The following is an 18,415-nucleotide window of genomic DNA, read 5'->3' as shown; positions in this document are numbered from 1 at the left end:
CCCTGCAGTGGGCAACGGAGGCTAATGAGTGGGCTATACGAGTGGTCTTCCTTCATCCCAGTGGGTTGCAAGATTGTCACAACCAAGATGTAACAGCAACGAAGGGTCCTGTGGCACCTTATAGACTAACAGGAAAGTTTTGAGCATGAGCTTTTGTGAGCACAGACTCACTTCATCAGATGAGTCTGTGCTCACGAAAGCTCATACTCAAAACTTTTCTGTTAGTCTGTAAGGTACCACAGGACCCTTCGTTGCTGTTACAGATCCAGACTAACACGGATACCCCCTTGATACCTGACAACTAAGATGGTTTCTCAGAACAGGGTAGTTTTCCTAACTGAACTTCGGTGCCGACCGAACTGTAGTAGCGCTTTGATTGGCTGCAGAGGGAGTCAGTGTTGCGTGCAGTCAGCAGCCACCTCACCTCACGTGCCCTTGGCTTTACATACGTGTACTTTAACCTTAGTAGGAAAAATCCTGTGTGGACGGGTACCAGTGGAATCTGGCAGCCCTGCACGTGGTCAACAAAACGTCTCATGGGCCACATATAGAACCCTGCAGGGCTGCAGGTAGCCCACTGCGGGGTTGAACTGTCATAGTGTGGATATATACAAGAAGGTTGAAGTTAGATGCTGTTCGCTTCACTGAGCCCAGGATTTCACTCTTGGTTGCAAAGCAAGCAGTTGCCCAACAAGGTTCCCTGCACCATCCAGCAGTTCTCTGCAGTGCTGGTTTGCATCAGTCCTGCCTTCCTGTTGCAGGCGATAGGTGAACATTTGCACAAAGGGCATTTACATAGCGTGCTTGTTGTCCAATGGCCGCAGAGCGCTTGGCAGACTTTGGTGAATCAACAGGAGGATTGAGTGGCTGATGTTATGACCATACAATGGGTGAAATGTGGGAAAATGACCTGCCCAACGCCTTGCAGAGTGCATCAGTGGTGGAGCTGGAACAGAACTCGGGAGTCGATACATGCAGTCCTCTGTGCTAGACTCAAAATAGCTTCCCATAAACTGCAGTGTATCTAAAACTGCCCCACTGTGTATGCTGGGTTTGCTGGAATGCAGTCTCTCTGCTTTATTATCATTTAGTCAGTCTTCTCCTACCAGCTGGGCTGAAACTGTCAGGCCAGCTGTTCCCCACCTCATTTCCTGTGCGTCGTCTTGTCAGTTCTTAAAAAAACCACACACCACCGCCTTTGAGGTCAAAACAAAATATGATTGCAGAGGAGAGACTCGAAATCAAAAGCTGCTCAAGGAAGTTTCCTCCCAAACTTTCCTCTCTGCGTGGAAGACTTACCATTGCCCCTTAGTTTGACAACCAGATAAAAAGAATTCCCTCCCCCCGCCCCATGCATATTGCCCTATAAATAAAACAGACAAGAGTAAGTCGCTCTTCCTGGAAAGCTTTTTCAACCCTTTTTGCTTTCTAGGGTGTGGAGGCTGGAAATGAGATAAGTTGCAGCAAAGAGGGACAAGTTATGTTTGCCATTCAGGGAGCCCATTTTTGAGCCCTGCAAATTTGTGAATATGTGGATATTCAGGGCTCATATTTTATGGATATAGTTACCAATTTGGAATCTGTGTGGGGCTGTATCCGTTTTCCAGAGGTGGAAAAAGTATTCCAAAACTTATTCGAGTAAAAGTACATTTTGCTTTTGGGGGGGAGGGGGGTGTACTTAAGTACAAGTCACTGGTGTCCCTCTGGAAAATTACTTAAGTACACATCGACGCACATACAAACCAACACCTCACATCTTTATTGTACTCCAGTACCCAGAAGTGAAAGCAGCTGCACTTTTATTGAAGTAACTTTTGGGGTACTTTTCCCACCTCTGCTGTTTTCATTCCTATGGTGAAGTAAATTGAGCAGTCACTTTGGTTTAAGCCAATAATTGTGTCAATCCCTTGGAGATAGACACCTGCTGAAGAATGGTTCCTGGGAAGAAGAGTGCTGACCTGAATGTAGGGACTGTGACCTAGAAAGGAAGGGACCAGAAAAGCAGAGGCCCAAGGGCAGAAGGAATCCATTCTTCAAGGTAGACTGTGACTAGTACTGCTTGTAAAACTGTTTTTGTGGGTCAGCATTTCCAGTGTAAAAAAATTAACAATAGGAGCTGGACGCTGTTGGGTTTGCTGGGCCAGGGAAAACTGAGTCTGAAATGAAGGACAGATGTGCTGTCAGGGGTGGGCGGTCGAATGTTGCATTGATGGATGGGGTGGTACAGGACAGTTGATGAATATTCTTTCCAGCCCATTCTTGCACACTAATGCCATTGGGACACCCTGCCTCCGCCTAGAGGAGAGCAGAAGAGGAGGAGGACCGGTGCTGCTTTTTTTTTTTTTTTTTTTTTTTTTTTTTTTTTTTTTTTAAAAAGCAAAGCAAAAATATTGGAGCAGGTACTCAGCTGGCTCCCCACCACCACCCACCGGCCAATCATGCGACTGGGGCTGCCAAGGTGCCGGTACTCGGCATAAAAAAAGCCACTGAGCAGGACTCTGTAACGTCGGCTTTTCCCAGCAGGGAAATATTAACCCTTTGTCACCTGAGTTTATATTCGTCCTTCTCATTGCCCCAGACACAGATGGAGGAGTTCCGGCAGCTCAAGGAAGCTCTGCAGAAGATGCCAAGTTTTAAGGGCGCGGGACCTGCAAAGGGAAAACAGCAGCCCCAGGCATTGAAGGACCAGTTCCCACTGCCAGACAACAACCATTTACCGTTTTCTAGGCAAAAGGTACGGTGCCTGGGCATTGGGCCTTGCGGGGTCCAGACCAGGGCGTGTGTAGTCTCCTGGGGAGATGAATGCGGCTGGACGGGGTGGGGGAATACCTGGGGTTAATTCACCCTCTTTCTCACCCTCTGCAGTTGATGCAGCCTTGCAAAATTCTTTCTTCTCTCCTGCTTCCAGGTGTTTGCTGCCAACGGGGCCAAAGTGTTGCTGAGCTCTTTGGATCAGGAGAAGCCCCCTGATGGGAGCCTGGTGAGACCCCAGATCTCTGGTGTCAGGAGCCCGGGAGAAGGGACTTTGTCCCAAGGCCAGGCCTTGCATAAAAGCGATGGCCCCAGAGCCCAAAGCGATGTGCTCTTTGCCCATCCGGCCCCACTGCAGGAAGCCCACCCACCTCCAGCAGCCTTGCCCGCCTGGCCGCAGGGGCACGGGAACGGCGCTGTGATGCGATTCACGCGGACAGTGAACAGTGTGCCAAACGGGAACTCAGTAAGTGGCGTGCAATCAGCTGTGTAATCCAGGCCAGGACTCGTGGAGAGTCTGTGACACTCGACAGCACAGGCTGGCAGGCTGGGAGCCAGAGAGAGTCTGTCTGGGTCCAGCAGTCTGTTTTTAACTTTGGAAGCAAAACAGTCTGCCTGGAAACCAGCCCCCTGGGGTGGGAAGGAGACATTTTTCTTTGGTATAAAAACGAGTCCATTTCCTGCACTCTGTGATGAAGCAGCGGCGCCTGCAGCCACGCGCTTTATGCCCACTGCATGCCCTTGGCAGGGGCACGACAGCTCAGAGGGGGCCCTCAAGCCAAGTTGTGTTGTGATCCGTCATGCAGTGCCTCAGCACCTCTCGGGTCTGATCCTGCAGGGCCTCCATTAAGATGGAGGTGCCAGGTCAAATTGTGGTTAGTGGCATTGGTGGCACTGTGACCAGAGGGGAGAGCAAGGCTCAGCCACCACCGTGGGGGTGAGAGCTTGAATCCTGAGCAGCTTTGCCTAAGAGTCTGACTGTATCGCTCTCTTAATGTACACCCTGCAGTTCAATGGGCCAAGCTGCAGCAAGGGCTGCCCTTAGAGCTGTTGCGAACAAGCCGGGTCTCTCTCATTTCCGTCAATTTGTGAGAGATGACCAGTGTTCCTTCTGTTTTTCTCCCCATCCGTCGGCGGAATAAATTTTATGTGCTCCAAGGCATGCGCAGATGGGCACCACCACTGCCCAGCATGGTGGCTGTGAGTGCTCTGCTAATAAGCTGGGTAGCACCTGAATTTCTCCTGGGTAGCTGCCCAAGCACTCAGCTGACAGGGAACAGGTGTCCTAGACTCCTTCGTAGATCCCGGCCTTGGCCTGGATTTGAACTCCTGACTTACAGTGAGACAGCTCGCTTTCAAATCAGCTGATCTTTTAAGCCATCAGATCAGAGTTCCCGCAATTTTGTCTGTCCAAGGGTGAAATTAATTTTATGTGTACCACCATAGATACACATCTTGCCAGCTGTGGGCACTCTGCGAATCAGCTGAGTGGCACCTGAATCTCTCCTGAGTGGCTGCCCAAGCGCTCAGCTTACAGGGGATGCTGGACTTAGGACACTTTTCCTCCTCTGGGCTCTGATGCTTTTGGTTTCCAGCTTTCATAGTCATTTGGAGATTCCTTCCCTCAGAGCTGAAGGAAAAGATGGATCCTTCCCTGACTTGGTCTTCAGGGAGCAATCCTTTGGGAGGTGTTTGCATTTCCTCTTCCCTGGATGCTCTCCAGATGGAGACTGCAGGCCTGAGGTGCAGCCAAGTGAGATGTAATGAAGTTGTCAGACTGCTTCCATGGGTGGTTTTTCCAGACTCTGGATCATTGCCCTTGCAAACTGCTGGAGAGCTGCTCAGAGAAGGCTTGGAACTCACCCTCCCATTGCAGCAGGGATTCCTGCTCCGTGGAGGATGCTTGTTCTGCAACTAGTTCACTCTGAGTGTCTTTTATCTAACCCAGGGGTGTGTAAAGTGGGGGGTGGGCCCCCTTGAGGGGGGGGGTATTAAATTTGATAAGGGGGGCCCAGGACAGTCAGCTGCAGTGTCTCAGGCTCATCCATCTAATTGAAATATTGAAGTCTGTTACTGTTTTTATGTCTCTGTATTCGCATTTATACACTGATGAATAAAGTTTTTACATTCTGCAGACTTATTTCCTTACATGTGCTAAAGTGGGGGTGGGAAATCCTAGGAACGACCAGAATTTCTGTCGGTTTGGCTTGCATTAGACAGGTGAGGGACATGGGGTGGAGCTGCTAATTGCAGGAATGAAAAGTGGGGCTCCATGTAAAAAATTTGCTCACCCCTGATCTAACTTCATCCTTTCTACCCCTTTGCCAGAGAAGGATCGTGGGTCTCATCCACAGAGCGGGTGGACTCTGACCATTTGCTCCAGTGGCTTTTGGTTCAGGCCCATAAAATCACCTACACACTGACTGTCCTGCTGTGAAGTAAAGGGAATGGATTCCGCTCTCGGCCCATGGTCAGGGAACAAGTGGATGACGCAGTCAACTTCCCTTCTTCTTTTCATTCCTGTTGCTCCAGGAAGGTGGGGGAGTATTATCACCCCTGTAGTAGGGCTGTTGCAGAGAGATGAAGGACCTTCTTTCCACTGCTCTCATTGATGTCCTCCCAGTTACTGACTTGTCTGGTGCCACATGGAGAGTCTGCGGAAGAGCCAGGAGCCCACATCTCAGGGTCTCACCATGTTGGGCAGTTTAGCTGGGGGTGGGGATACAAGAAGTGCAGATGGACATCAAAGTATGCAGGAAGATTGCAGACTGGGGGAATTCATTCTAGGGTGCATGTTTGAGGAAGGAGACACGAGAAACCTCAGAGCCATGGTGTTCACCCCACTAGCCACGTGTGGCTATTTGGCTGGTGGAGTGTGGCTAGTTGGCTTGAATAATAAATATGTTGTCAGAATAGTGTGGCTAGCTTGCGATAGTAGTAGCCACTGGGGCTACTGCTTCAGAACTGGTTGGACACCTCGGCCTCGGATGTTTGTCGTGCTGGTCCCTGATCAGTCTGTCTAGTTTTCTTTCTCTGCATCGCTGCAGGCATCTTTTATTCTGCTCCTGAGTGGGGAGCCCCGAGTTTGTTTGGAAGATAACTATACCACATGTGGATGTGGATTTTCATACTGGCCTGGTCTGGAAGCATCCTTGGCCTCAACCTTTTGTGTAAGGACATCCTGTACTACATACTCAGGAGGATAATCTGATGACTAAGTCACTGGCCTGGACTCAGAAGAAAGGTTTGACTCCCTACTCTGCCACACTCTTCCTGTGTGATCTTAGCCAAGTCACTTGATGCCTCAGTTCTTCATCTGTAAAATGGGAATAATAACAGCACCAGCTGGCCTCCAAAGAGGTTGTGAAGATGAGTGTTAATTAGTTCCTGACAAGCCAAAGCACAGTATAACAACTCTACTCACAGTGTAGTTACATGGTAATTACTGTTCCCTTATTTTAAGGTGTGCCCATAAGATTGATCTTTTGTTCCATGGATGCTGGCCTGCTGTGGGTAGGGCAAGCACATTTCACATAGCCCACATGGCTGAAAGGTATTTTTCTTAACGCTCTAGCAAATGAATTATTTTCCTTTGCTCAGAAAATCACAGCCTGTCTGGCAGGGAATGCACTTCCCCTGCAGAGCAATTCCTGTCCCAATCTTCCCCAAACCCAGGAACCTTCTGGCAGTGAGGGTACCAGAGGCTAGGTAGACTGTACAGATCTTCATTCTCTCTGCAGGATCACAAGGCGGTCGTGAATGTTCCAGGGAGAACCAGTGAGGAACACCACACTCCTGGAGGAGAAGGGCAAAATCTGAAACGCCCATCTACATTGCAGAAGGAGGTGGCTCTGGCTAATTATTCCTTGACGGACAACAGACAGGCACAGATGCAAAGGTTTGTACTGCAGAGCTCACTTCTGTTCTCAGGTTTGGGGGAAGGAGAACTCTTCTTGTTCAGTGTCGCTTCCCGTAGGTAGAGGCCCAAATCGAGACTCCAGGTCCCAGCATGCTGTTCCTTCATGATTTGCCAATGCAACGTTCCATCTTGCTTCAAGCTTGCAGGCCACTTATGTCGCCATGCAGTGCTGCTGGCTGGGATGCATGTTGCAGAACTGTCTGCTAGCAGCATTTTTCCAGCAGGGTGGGCTTTGGCTGTCAGTCCAGTAGGTGATGAGCAGTTGAGAGAGACTAGGGAGATGTGGTTGAGTTGAGTGCAGGCCATGGATTGAGTCTTAACTGAAAGACATGGCCGTGTAAAATTCTGAGTTGACTTCTGCTAACTTCTCTTCAGTAGGGAACAAGGAAAGAAAAATTGTGTTGTTTACTAAGCTGGAGAAATACAGCACAGTAGAGGCCATATGTCTTCAGCAGCAGGGCTGTTAAGTGATTCCATCAGCTCCTCTAATTACAAGGCATTAAGCTATGTATTAAAGCTGAGGCTTGCTCGAGTTTTCCACTAATTAATCAGTAATCTTTTAAGCTCTGTGGGAACAACCAGAGCAAAGTTTGAAGGCTTGTCATCTTGAAGGTTATATGGTGGCAGGCGACGGGCCCTGATTTGGGAAGCACAGTTCTTCTGGCTTTGCACCTGAGTTGGAGTGAAGTTGGTATCCCTCGTTCTCTTTTGTGGATTTCTTTCTGTCTCATGGAGGGACCTGCTGCTTGGGTCCATGTCTCTCTGATACTGGCAGGGAAAGCTTCTTAGAAAAGCCTTGAATGATTGCAAGGTGGACACCAAGACCTTGTCTGTATATATGTGTTGCACTGATTTAAAAGATGTGTTAGTTCTCTAAAGTTAAACTCAGGAGCTTTCTCCTGAGTAGATGCACTTCCATTGTTTTCCATTGGCTTATCTTGACTTTCTCTTAATTTGCTAAATGTAAACCGATTTCATTATGTCCATACAGAGACTTGCATGGGTTTAACTAAAGAGATTTAAAACAGGCACAACTTCTCTTTTAGGTGAAGCCTTAATCTGGAAATTTCCCAGCCTCTCGGGGGATGTAGTTTTTATTAGACAAATGCAGAGGGCCTCTTTGTACATAGCAATCTGTGTTGCTTGGCCTTCACTCCATGGGTGAATGCTCTCTGGTAATTTACAAAGGTGAATTCAGAAGTATACATGGATCATGAAATGGATAGTTATTGTTTGCCTTGCACTCATGCTAAGGAGCCCCAGTCATGGACCACAACCCATTGTGCCAGGTGCTGTACGAACAGCGAACAAAAATACTGCCCCCCAAGAGCTGACAATCGAAGTGAAAGTCTCTGCTGTCCGGTTAGAATGAGCACTCTGCATGTGAAATCACTTTCCAGTCCTGCCGTTCATCCAAGTTTGACTCTAATTCGAAAAGGGCATCTTTATCCGCTCATCTGCTCCCGACATGTCTCCCAGGTTACAGCCACTTTACTGAAACAGGATCATGCTCCTGTTCAATACAGTCAGCAAGGGGAAGAGACAACTTCTGAATGGCCAACTGAGTTCTGCTGGGAGTAGTAACCCTTTCTGTCCTCCCTACTCTTTGCTTTGTTCACTTAGCTTGGCAGCTCCTCAGGCCAGGCACTGCTTCTTGTTCTGTATCTGTACAGCACCTAGAACAATAAGGCCCTGATCTCAGTCTGGTCCTCTGCATGGAACTGAAACAGAAATCACGCTAGTAACCAATGGAATTCAGAAGCAAGAAAGAAAACATACTGCATGGATGAGGTTGTGTTCTTATCCTGATGTACAGTCATGAAAGTCGGCTGATGAGTGTCACTAAAAGCAGCCTTTGGCGTTGAGCTGGCCACATATACCACCACTCTAAGTTGCTGTATATAACACAGAGAGGAGCTTGTTACCAGTACATAAGTCAGAGCTGGAAGCGTTGAGCTGTTTGTCATGGGGAGATAGATGCCACTGCATGGCAGTCACAGAACTTCCTTCCTGCAGGGCTCTAAGGGCAAGAAGTCATCAGAGCAGCTAGGGACTGCCCTGTTACCTGGGTAGCGTTTATGAGAGGTGGAGGGGAATCCAAGTGACATTTTCCGGAAGATGTCCATGCCAGAAATAACGCTCAGCCGGCCAAAAGCAAAGAAGCCATTTGTCCAGCTTGAGGGACTGTTGCAGGGGTGTGGTGTTAGATCAGCAGATTCCAGAGGCGCTCTTGATGGCTGAGTTGCATATTGATTTGTTTCTCCGGTGAGGCAGTCCGGGCTGACCTTCCAGCTGCGACTTCCTTTCCTAGAGCTTGCACAGTGGCAGCCTGCAGGCTTCAAGTGCAGCAGCTGAGTCTGGTTGAACTGGCAGAAAGGAGGAGTTCACTCAGCTGGGGGTTGTCGAGCTGAAGCCATTTCCACACCAGCATCTGGGGAGGACAGACGAGTTCTACACAGCAAGCCAGGAGCCAAATCCTAGAGTGGCTCCAGTGGGCTTGGCCTTGAGAACTCTGGGATATGCCCCCTGCCCCCGAAATCGTTGTGCCTGACGTGGACAGCTGCAGCTCTGCTGTGGATGCAGATTTACAGTGTAGAAGACGTGTGGCGTGGCAGTGTGCACTTAGGTAGCACCTGCATGCATGTGCGAGCCCAGGGCAAGCCTGTGACATGGATGTGTGCTCTAAGGGTGCTGGATGCACCAGTCCCATTAACTCTAATGACAACTGGGTGTCCACATCTCTTAGGCAGATTTGAAAAATCTTGGCTGAATTGGGGATTTCAGGCTGCATAAAGCAGGAATCTGAACTTGAACGGAACCATATTTTGAAGTTTTAAAAGTTCTGGTCGTGCCCCATCCCTGAAAGTCCCCGGGCTTCTGAGATCAGTGAAAGGAAGTGGTGAAGGTTGCAAGCTTTTGTAGCTGTTCTAGAGCATTTCCCCTGTTGCTTCCACTAGGAAAACGTGTTCAGAGAAGCAAAGTGGTCTTTTGGGGGCTTTAACTGAATGCTGAACCTTCAGGGTTCCCCCACACAAAAGTGAAGGCATTACTCAGAACTCAGGGCTGAGTTCAAGCTTGGTGCAGGGAGGTGACGCTTAAGTGAATCTCTAGGTCTGGCTTTTGGAGAGTTGGAAATCTTTTGGAAGTGCATGTGCGATTGAATTCTGCCCATCCTGGTGCGTTTTTGCAAGAGCTGGGTGGAGAATAATCCCCTTGTTGGAGAAAACTTGGGCCGTCTCTAAGAGATGCTTCCTCTCTGGCACTTGTTGAAAATGTCTGCATGGACGTCCTACCTTACACATCTTTGTGCATCTGTAGTACGCGGTTTTAGACGGGGAGTGGAGCCTCTGACCCGCCATGCAGTGTTGGGCTTCTGAGTCCATGATTAGTCAGTCCAGAGTTGAAAGCATTGAGGCAAAGGAGAACTTGCCATTTGTCCTGCTGCCAACCAGGGTTCCCTGTAAGCTGAGTGCTTCAGTGGCCACCCAAGGGAGATCCAGGTGCCGCCCAGCTGATTAGTAGAGCATCCACAGCTACTCTCATTGTGCAGCATCTGTCACTATTGGTGGTGCTCATCTGCACATGCCTGGGTGCGCATAAAATTTATTTCACCCATGGATGTTAAAAATTAGAGGAAAAACTGCTGCTAACCATCATGAAAGGCTTGTTGTGCCAAGAAGGCAGCAGGCAGACACAGCAGGTCCAGGGAGCATCAGGAGCATGTTGGAGGCATAGCCTTCCAGGGGAAGGATCAGACTCCTAGCTTAGCTCATGGCTGTCCAGAGAGAGCGGCCTGTAATTCCACAGAGCTCAGAGGCAGGCAGATCACAGCACTGTTCTTTGCACTTAATCTCTTCTGTTGCCTTTCTTTGTATCTTTTTCTAAATCTAAAAGAGACACGTGGCCTTCAAGAGGAGACCTAAGTAAACTTACACCACGACACATCACAGTTATTACAGCCATCTTACGAGAGAGAGTTTTGTCGACATTGACCAGCAAAATGTTATCTGCAGTGCTACTCTGCAATGAGTTTCTTATAGCCTTATTTTTCTTAAGGCGGCTTTCTTCACTCATTATCGAAAACTCTGCAGTTCTCAATAATGATTCTTCAGAGTTTGCACTAATTATTCTAGAAGACGGTGGTACAAGCAGCCCTCTTATTTATTGAGACATAAAGAGGATTTTTGGGTCTGGCACTCTTCCAGAAAAGCAAATTTATGCCTTCTAATATGTGGGAAGCATGACAATGTATCAATTTGGAGCAAGAGGAAATATTGCCACTACAGTATAGATGATTTATCACAGTGCATGAATTAGAGATTAAAGCATTCCAATAATAATACATTGCATTTATAAAGCATATTTTTCTCTTGCACTTATGTAGCATATTAATTTTTCTCTAGCATTTCCGTGTAGTTTGCGGGGATAACAAATGCAATCCACTCCTTTGCCAGAGATGTATAATTAGGCAGTTTTGCATGTGTCGGAGGTAGGCTTCTTTTTTTGTTTTTGTTTGTCAGTTTTGTTCCATCTTGCATTTAGTTTAGGAAGAACCATTCTGAGATGTCCTTTGAACTTACTGGTGTGTGGCTTGTTCTGTTTTCGGTTTGTTGCAGCTGGCAAGACATTGTTAATAAAGTGAATGCTCGAATGGATGAGGAACATGTGCCCAGTTACCCACAGCGCCTTCCCGTGGATGCCAGACCTGAGCAGAAGATCCAGAATGGCAATCTGTTGGCGGCCAATCAGCAGAGAGGGGCAGGACATCAGATAGCCAATGAGGAAGGAGACAAGGAAGGGATGGATGATGAGGAACTCGAGATGGGTATGGTTTCCTTAACACAGTGAAGCACAGTAATGACCTCTGCTTACCAAGGGGGAGGCTTTTGCTGTAGGCTGTGTCTCCAAATGCGTAGGGAACTATGAATTTGAAATGTTTATCAAGAGAAAAAATGTATTTAAAAAAATCCAAACTAGGTTATTTTTGTCCAAATTCCTAGTTGCTTTTGTTTTCTCTGTCTTATGCCCTAGCTTGGTCCTGTTTGGATTCTCAGTGTTGCACGAGAAAGTTTGTAGCACCTGGTGCCTTCAGCATTCATTCATGCACTCCACAGTTGTTCCTGGGAGGACACCCATTCAGACACTGCCCTGGCCCAGCCCTGCCTAGGTTAGCACCAGCGCACAGGGACATCCAAGCATATTTCATTGTGAAAGAGGCACACTTGCTAGGAGTTGTAAAAACTCTTCACCTTCCTACCTCGCCATGTGCAGAAGTAGAGACTGGCTCTGAGACTCCCCTGACGTCAAGTCGCTGCATTGGAGAACATTCGTACTAGCTTCAATCCCCTTTTGGGTGACTAAGGAGCATGTTTTGCTACGGATGGAAGGAGGAAGGAGAGGCTGTTGCCTGTATTCTCATCTGAGACATCCATTGCATCACCTTGTTATTGGGGATGGGGCAACCTTTCATCCACCCTTTCACCTGTCCTCTTCGAGGGCAGGTGTATCAGATATGCTAAAGCAATGTGCCAGGAATTCACACTGGTTGAGGCAATTTGTTTCCCCTCTATAAGAGAAGGATGGAGAATCCCCTCTCACTCTTTCCTGTGTGGCTTGAGTCCAGTCTCCCATGTGACTTTTTTCTTTTTGGAAGAGGTATTCCAATCTTAATCACAGCAGTGAATTTCCCAACATCCTTTGGTGATGAAGAGCAAGCCATTTCCAAGGACAGCTCATTGACTAATGCAATCAGACAACTGCAGCTGTCTTGGAAGGCTGTAAGCAGTGTTCTCTGTAAACAGAGTGCTTGGGCAGCACCCAGGAGAGATTCAGATTAGCAGAGCCCCCACATCCAGCAGCCATGCATGCATTGGTGCACACAAGATGTATTCCACCCAGGGATGGAAAAATGAGAGGGAACACTGCTGTAAGTCTGGGCAGCTGGAGGAGAGAGCCCTCAAACTGTTGTGCACGTGTTAGAGTTGTAGCTTCTGCTGCTCCAACTGCTTTGAGACTCCCGGACCAGATCCGCCATCTAATAATGTATTTGAAAAGGAAGCCATTAAAAAGGGGGAGGAGCAGGAAGCATTTGACTTGCTGTGAAAGTTCATCATCGGCCAAGGAACTGGTTCATGAATAATTCACCAGCTGAGGTTTGCCACGGATGAGCCTTGATCTTTGCTTCACTTCACAAGCACATTGTCTAAATATTGTTAAGATGAGAGTTGGGCAGTTACACCAGTTCATTGTTCTTATGCTGGACAGCTTCAATGTTCCAAATATAGGAATTGAGGGAACAATGAAATGCCGTCTTTTTCCGTCATAGCTGAAACAGCAGTGACTGCCCAAGTGACTGCCCGAGGACTGCTTTCACGGCTAAGCTGTAGGTGGACCAGGCAGTCCAAGCTGTTTCTTGGAGGTCTGATAACAAATGTGCGGATGAGAGATTTGATTGTAGCGGTGCATTTGTGTGCAGAAAAGAAGCAGCAGAAACACATCAAACAGTGAAGAAAGCCACAGACACTGCAAGAGAAATGCATGACCCTGAGGGTGGTGGGGGAAAAAATGCCCCTGAAAGTCAGAGCTGTTGGACTGAGTGCTGGCTGGAAAAGGGCTTGGAATTGTGAAGAGAGAAACACGTCTTGCTGCTTTTTGATTCCCAGAGTTTTCAGAGAAACAGGACTTTAGGTCCATTTATTTCAGTGAACAAATTTGCACCAAAGAAACACCTGACTCCATCATCCTTTTCTGTCCTTACCTGAAACAAACCACAAGATCCCAAATATTGATTAACTGCTCGGGTCTCAAGGGCTAGCATTGTTAATTACAGTGAGAATGCCGAATCCATGCCACTGCCTGGAGCTGAACTGACAAAGTCTCTGTTGCTTTTGGTCAGTGACTTATATGTCTGTGTCACCAGTTTTCTGAATGCGACATTGACACCTTTGGCAGGTGGGTTAGTGGGTGGGTGGGAAGTTTAGGAGTCAGAACTCCTGGTTTCTCCTCTTAGTCTCTGGGGAGGGACCTGGGTTCAAATTCCGACTTAGATCACCAGCGAGACTGAGTTTGGTGGAGTCAGCCTGGCTGCTTGCCAGTGGATTTGGGTACAGATGTCTTTCTCTGCTCTCAAGAAGGCTGGGATTAAGAACACTGGCGGTGGGGAAAGGCGCCCATGCAGGTCAGTATGACTTTAACAGAGCCTTGCTGTGATAGAAATAAGGAGCTCCAGATCGTTGGTGCAGGGTCCTGCCACTGCAAGAGACGTCCTGAATATTTGACACGTCAGATATTAAACTGATCCTATGCTGATCGGGTCTAGATGACGGGGCCCAGAGTGGGGTGGGGTATGAGTGAGAGAGGACAAGGAGCCATGTTTCATTTCAAAGCCTAGTGCCTTGTCCTTTCCCATAGAGGGACCCAGCTGGCATTTCATCTTTAAATGTTCTACTTTCAGCAAGTTCCCTCAGACGAATCAAACTAATTGCCTCACATCAAAGCGAGCTCCTCTTTGAAGGAAACGGACTTGCGCTGGGAGAGGGATGGGGGGATGCCAGGACCAGCAGGACTTTACCTCTGTGTCTTGCTTGGGATTAACGCCCTAGGGAGAAACTTTACTGCCCTGGCCATGAAACTGTTTAATTGAGAGCCCTCTTGCCTCTGGGGCTCTCAGTTAATGTTTCGTGAGTCAAAACTTGGCTAATTCAGATGACGGACAGACCAGAAATGCTGCCCCTGGCCTTTGTTAAGGCTGCTCTTGTTGGGGATTGTTAGGAGGAGGACAAGAAATGATGCACTCTCAAAATGGCTAATTAGTCTCTTCTCCCCTGACATGCCTCCACCCAGGAGTCCTGAGAAGAGTCTCAGGCAGGTGTACTTCTTTTCCGTCCCTTGCTCTTGCTATCAGAAGTGCAGCCAGGCCTCAAACATGCCCGGTATAATACAGCCAGACTTGGAACACGTGCTCGGAGGAAGAATCATCTCTGCACCCCGGCATTAGGCAGAGAATGAAGCTGTTTAATGGGGGGAGGGATCTTTCTGAATGGGGAGACACCCTGGAAACTCATTATTCTTTTAGCACCTGGGCCTTCCCTCCAGCGCGCCCGGCTTTATGCAGCTGAGTCAGCTGTCGTGCGGTCGTCCGTTGTTCTGCACTGCTCTCAGACCCTGCTTCTCACCAGTCAGAGGAGCTCTGTGAAGCGCTGTGGGGTGCCTGTCCTTGTCTCTGCGCCCCCTCAGGGGACCACTGCCTTGCCTGGCCGGGTCTCCCAATTCCTGCCAATCTGCTGGGCGGAGTGGGCGCAGCACCTCGTGTTTCTTCGGTGTGCGAGGGGTTGCTGTGGCATTAGTCTCTTGGGCCACGCTGGCCCTGTAAATGTTGCGTCAATCTGAACGGGGCAGTCTGATTGCTGGAGGCTACTTTGCATTCGTCATCTCAACCTTCTCGGCTTGGTCAGCACTCCCCTTGGAGCCAGCACAACCAGCTGGACTTGCTGGGATCCAGCTCTCATGGGGACTGGGCCTCCCTCGGTCAAACCAAAGGGCTGTGCAGGGTCCAGAACGTACCACAGGAGAAATAAACCTCCTGAGCTGCCTTGCCTCCTTCTCGCTGATGCTGTGTGGGGCCCCTTCCCCCTCCCCCTTTCCACATAGGTCACCCCCTTTAATTTTTCAGGCATCACCAGCCAATGAAGAGAGAAGTGGTACTGACCCAGCGGCGATGCTCCCTGTGCAACTGGGTGGTTTCCATGGATACCACCCAGCCTCTGCATTGGGCTCTGGGGAAGATAGACCATTTCCTGAACGTAGAGAGGAGTGACCGGACCCCTGAGATGATCACCCAGCTCCCTTGCCCCCTAATAGGAAACAGATGGATGTAATTGGCACCTCAAGGATAACTAAGCCTCCAAAAGGGTAGCCTGACAAAGCCTGTATCCTCGACAGCTGTGCGGTGGAGTCATTCATCTTGCTAACATCACAGGGGAGAACACTGAGTCAAGGCCCGCTGGCCTACGCAGCTCACAAGATTTGCACACGGAAAGGATGCACCATCCTGCCCTGGCGCTGCCGTTCTGGCCTTGTCTGTGTGGTGTGCCCGGCAGCACGTAGTGGTTTTCATGTTAAATGAGTTTTCTGCGCTTCCCCTGTGTTGTCAATAGACTCAGAAGTTCTTGTGTCTCCAGCACATACCTGCATGGTTGATGTGAGCAGAGAGGTTTTGGCAGGTGGCTAGTGGGGGGTTGCTGGCGCCCGTGAATATGTGAAATCTGGCTTTGGATATTGGCAGTGGAAGCGCGTCTGCTAGGCTGGGGCAATGGCGGTGTCAGATCTCGGAGGCAGACACTCATTGCCCTGCTGCCCTTGATGGCAACTAGTTATCTAAGTGCTGTCATTGTATCCAGCAGTGGCAAATCAGCACCTGCTCTTGCCTGTGGAAAGGACGAAACAGGTCAAGGCTGACATTTTAACTTGCCCTCGTTAGGCACTCGGAGCGACCTGTTCCAGTGAACAAGGTGCAGCCCATGCCTCTCCAAGCTCTCGCGTCAGGCTGTCTGCAGCCTCAAGTCTGTCCACCTCCAAGCTATACCTGGTTTGTGGCATGGCAGCCCCCCACTCTCTGGTTCCAGTGATGCTTCATCACAGCCCAAAGCAATTTCTTTCCCACCTCCTCTTCCTCCCAATACACCCTAATATGTCATTAGCCTTCTTGGCTACAGCGACACGCTGTTGACTCCTCTCCATGTTCTCATCCACTGTAAGCCCCAGGTCCTTTACTGCTTAACTGCTGCTTGGTCAGTTAGTCCCCAGTCTGTAGCAGTGCTCAGGATTCTTCCTTCTTAAATGCAGGACTCTGCACTTGTTGAATCTCATCAGATTTCTTTTGGCACAATCCTGCAATTTGTCTAGGTCATGCTGGACCCTGTCCCTACCCTCTAATGCATCTGCCGTTCTCCCTAGCTTAGTGTCGTCATCCGCAAACTTGCTGAGGGTGCAGTTCATCCCCTCATCCAGATCATTAATAAAGATGTTGAAAAAAACTGGCCCTAGAACTGATCCTTGGGGCACTCTACTTGACATGGGCCACCAACCAGTTATTGAACCTCTGATCACTACCTGTTGAGCCTGACAAACTAACCAGCTTTCTGTCCACCTTTCAGTCCATTTATCCAATCCATACTTCCTTAACTTTCTGGCAAGAATTACATGGACCTTTGCTGTATACCTGTGAGTTCTGCTGCTCCCTGAATGAGCCTTTTGGCCAGACAGATTTACTAACTTCACTTTTTTCTTCCAGATGCTGGGATGATTGAAAGAGAAGACAATGGGCATGTCCAAGAAGACCCGGTGGTCCAGGAGCCCATGGTAAGAGGAGTCTCCATGACTTCATCCCTTGAACCCAAACTTCTGTTAAAGCAGAAACTTTCCATGGAACGCATGTAACAGAACTCCAGAGTCCTTCTCACCGCTGCCCCCAAGAAGATGGTATTTTAATGAAGAATAGTTGGAGGTTTGCTAGCATCCATTCAGGTGCTAATGGGGAGGTATGGTCAGCCCAGACTGAGCGCTGCAAAGAGTTCTGACCAGACAAGTGACTTCTGTTCTTCTGTTTCTGCTCTCTGAAAACCAGGCATAATTACCTCTCTTTGATGGGCATTAGGTAGAGCAGGTTAGCGCATGTGTGCGCATGGAATGAAGGCTGGGCATGGGGATCACTTATTTGCTGTTTGACTTTTTTATATATAATCCCTTGCAGAACCTCTCACCCGGGGGAGGCGGGGTCATACATCTGCTTTTTTGGTGGTCCTGAGCACCCTGCCCTTCCCATATGGCTAAGTAGGTCCTGGTTAGATTTCAGCTTCTTGGACGGGAGGAGGGATCCTGATGAGCAGATGCTGGCTTATAGACAAGGGGGTTGCGGTACAGAAAGGAGCTGAGAACTGCTGGCTTGGTGGAAGGAGGTTGTTTCAACCCTCTGTAAAGCTGGTCACGTCACGGGGACAATACTGTGGTGCATGCTTTTATCTGAGGAGCTCTGGGGGAAGTAGTGCACTGACTAGCTGGTAGGGCTGCTAGCGTGACTAGCTCACTGAAGGTTTGTAAAGTGCTTTGAAGGTGAGGAGCACTGTGTAAGTAATCCATGTCCGTCAGGGGAGCTGCAGTTCCATTTATCTAGCTTCTCTTGGCTCAGAGAGGCTGCAGGAGAGAGCCCATTTTCCCCTGAGTGGAGGAAGAGATGTGGTAACATACAAGAGACAGGTTTTTTTTTTTTCCCCTTGCATTTCTGTAGTATTCCTTCCTGGCCTCCAGGATGCAGGCAGGCGCTTGGACCTCCAGCCTGTTGGACTTTCTTTTGCCCACGAGGGTGCCTGTGGGGGGGCATCACAGCTCTGTCCAGGAGCTTGCCTCATGCACAGGTTTTCATCTCTCTGCTCTCCCTAGAGGGGGGGACATAGAGATGTTTTCTTTGTGGGAGCCAGCTGGTTATTTCCGCCCTGCCCCCAGATAGGAGTCAACACTTAGCCAACTCCACGAGGGGAAACAAACTCTTCCCAGGTGACCTACAGCAAATAGCAGAACAATATGGTGGCAGATAGTGAGCACAGGAGATGACCAGGCATCTCCTCTCACTGTCCATTGTGGTATTTCAGCCGCAGGGTACATTTCCGTTTGACCTGCTATAAGGCAGAAGTCTTGCATCTCCCACAGCCTGGAGATAGGGAACTGCCCCTATCTGCTGGAGCTCTGGGT

The 18,415-nt window shown here is 49.0% G+C and overlaps 1 protein-coding gene across 6 annotated transcripts in view; it reads left to right on the top strand.

Moving 5' to 3' along the window:
• The window catches only part of LOC142000990 (uncharacterized), a 78,750-nt gene that overhangs the window by 48,462 nt on the left and 11,873 nt on the right, over positions 1-18,415 (top strand). For 5 of the 6 annotated variants that reach the window (XM_074975766.1, XM_074975768.1, XM_074975770.1 and 2 more), the window contains 5 exons: positions 2,579-2,734; positions 2,909-3,217; positions 6,492-6,649; positions 11,287-11,495; positions 16,962-17,029. In XM_074975766.1, the coding sequence (XP_074831867.1) occupies positions 2,579-2,734; positions 2,909-3,217; positions 6,492-6,649; positions 11,287-11,495; positions 16,962-17,029 (900 nt within the window). The remainder of the gene's footprint in view (positions 1-2,578; positions 2,735-2,908; positions 3,218-6,491; positions 6,650-11,286; positions 11,496-16,961; positions 17,030-18,415) is intronic. The other variant, XM_074975769.1, reaches the window with a different exon arrangement.

Source organism: Carettochelys insculpta, chromosome 23 (genome assembly GCF_033958435.1).
Source record: "Carettochelys insculpta isolate YL-2023 chromosome 23, ASM3395843v1, whole genome shotgun sequence".
Lineage (NCBI taxonomy): Eukaryota > Metazoa > Chordata > Testudines > Carettochelyidae > Carettochelys > Carettochelys insculpta.
The sequence above is the reverse complement of the archived record's forward strand: the minus strand, read 5'-3'. Positions and strand labels throughout refer to the sequence as shown.